This window comes from Galeopterus variegatus, unplaced genomic scaffold, assembly GCF_000696425.1.
Source record: "Galeopterus variegatus unplaced genomic scaffold, G_variegatus-3.0.2 Scaffold5152, whole genome shotgun sequence".
NCBI lineage: Eukaryota > Metazoa > Chordata > Mammalia > Dermoptera > Cynocephalidae > Galeopterus > Galeopterus variegatus.
Genome location: NW_007731263.1, coordinates 43,533 through 45,127, shown reverse-complemented (window position 1 = coordinate 45,127; position 1,595 = coordinate 43,533). Strand labels below are relative to the sequence as shown.

Below are 1,595 nucleotides of genomic sequence, written 5' to 3'. Positions count from 1 at the left end.
CGGCGGGCACGGCAGGAGGCCCGCTGAGAAGGTGGCCGTGGGGCCCGGTGTGGTCATGGCATGCTGCTGAGTCTCGGACAAGGCTCTGGTATATTCAGCGATTGTGGCAGGCATGGGTACAGGGAGGGGGCACGAGACCCTCTTGTTTGTTTCTAGGTAATCCCCTTGGAAGAGACTGGCTCGGCCAGTGGAGTGTTCAGCTGGGACTGGATGCTGAGAAGAGTTCGTGACTGCACAGTTTCTTTGTCCCCTGGGATGCAGGGAACCTGGCAGGCCTGGGACACGGTCATCTGACGCATTCCATACAGGAGACCTCCTCCCAGGGAGTGCTTTTTGGAAACCCACAGGCCCACCACCCTTAGACCCCCCACCCGGAGCTGGGTGCTGTAATTCCAATGAGGAAACCAACACACGTGTAGTCGCAGCAGCGCTGGCGTGGTCTCGACAGGCCCCTAGTGCTGCAGTTTGCGTTCGCATCACGACCCGCCCACCCGAGTCGTATTTTGCAAGTCTCGTGTGTGTCCGGGGCCGTGAAGGGCTCGTGGGCTCTTCCTTGCCCCCCATAACCTCTCATCTGGCCTCTTCCTCTCATCCTGCAGGGGAGCACTGCGAGGTGAGCGCCCGCTCAGGCCGCTGCGCCAACGGCGTGTGCAAAAACGGGGGCACCTGCGTGAACCTGCTCATCGGCGGCTTTCACTGCGTGTGTCCCCCCGGCGAGTACGAGAGGCCCTACTGCGAGGTCACCACTCGGAGCTTCCCGCCCCAGTCCTTCGTCACCTTCCGCGGCCTGCGACAGCGCTTCCACTTCACCCTGTCCCTCACGTGAGTGTGCGCCCCGTGCAGCCACACTGGCATCCTCCTCTTCTCGTCGCATCTCCCTGGATCAGGACATGCGTGTGTCTGCAGGTGGCCTTTGGTAGTTGAGGAGCTGGGCAGTGCTGGCCATGGGACCAGCTGCACACGCAGTGGGGCCACAGGCAAATTGAAAAGGGGGTGGGCCCTTATTTAAAAATTATGAATAATTTCAGGACAGCCACAGCAGAGCACTGAAGGGAGCACAGGCCCTTCTGAGAGTGGGGTCCTGTGGGTCACACCCCAGGGAGCCAGCCCTGGCCGTGCCGGGCCTGCTCTCTTGCCAACACGTCATCTCTGATGTCATCTCTAACATGCAGGTGGCCAGGCCTCCTGCGAGTGTGTGACCCAGGGCTGCTCAACCTGTTTCTTAATCTGTAGCATGAGGGTGCAGGTTTGCTGTGCACTGCAGTTAGTATTTTATTTTTGCATATTTCTTTCCGAGAGAATTTAAATGTAATTAATTTTTTTAAATGTATCATTTCCATCTTAAAGATTCCTATCAGGTTTGACTTAGTGAAATAGGAGGCATTTTGCATTTGGTGGTTTTGTGCTGGGGTTTAGGGGTCTTTCAGGGGATGGCATTCTCCAGGCACGATTGCCGGGTACTGTGCTCTCCTCTGAGCTGCCCTTTGAAGGACAGGGCATCTCAGGACAGGACAGGGCGGGCTTCTCTCCTGGAGTCCTGCCCCTCCAGGTTCTTCCAGGTAAGTGGCCAGGATGCATCCCTCACACCCAGCAGA

The 1,595-nt window shown here is 57.7% G+C and overlaps 1 protein-coding gene across 1 annotated transcript in view; it reads left to right on the top strand.

Annotated features, from left to right (window-relative positions):
- Positions 1-1,595, top strand: part of LOC103604451 (cadherin EGF LAG seven-pass G-type receptor 1) — a gene marked incomplete at its 3' end in the record, with an annotated part of 134,990 nt that overhangs the window by 92,497 nt on the left and 40,898 nt on the right. Inside the window, exon 6 of the mRNA XM_008589006.1 lies at positions 600-822. Coding sequence (XP_008587228.1) covers positions 600-822 — 223 coding nt within the window. The remainder of the gene's footprint in view (positions 1-599; positions 823-1,595) is intronic.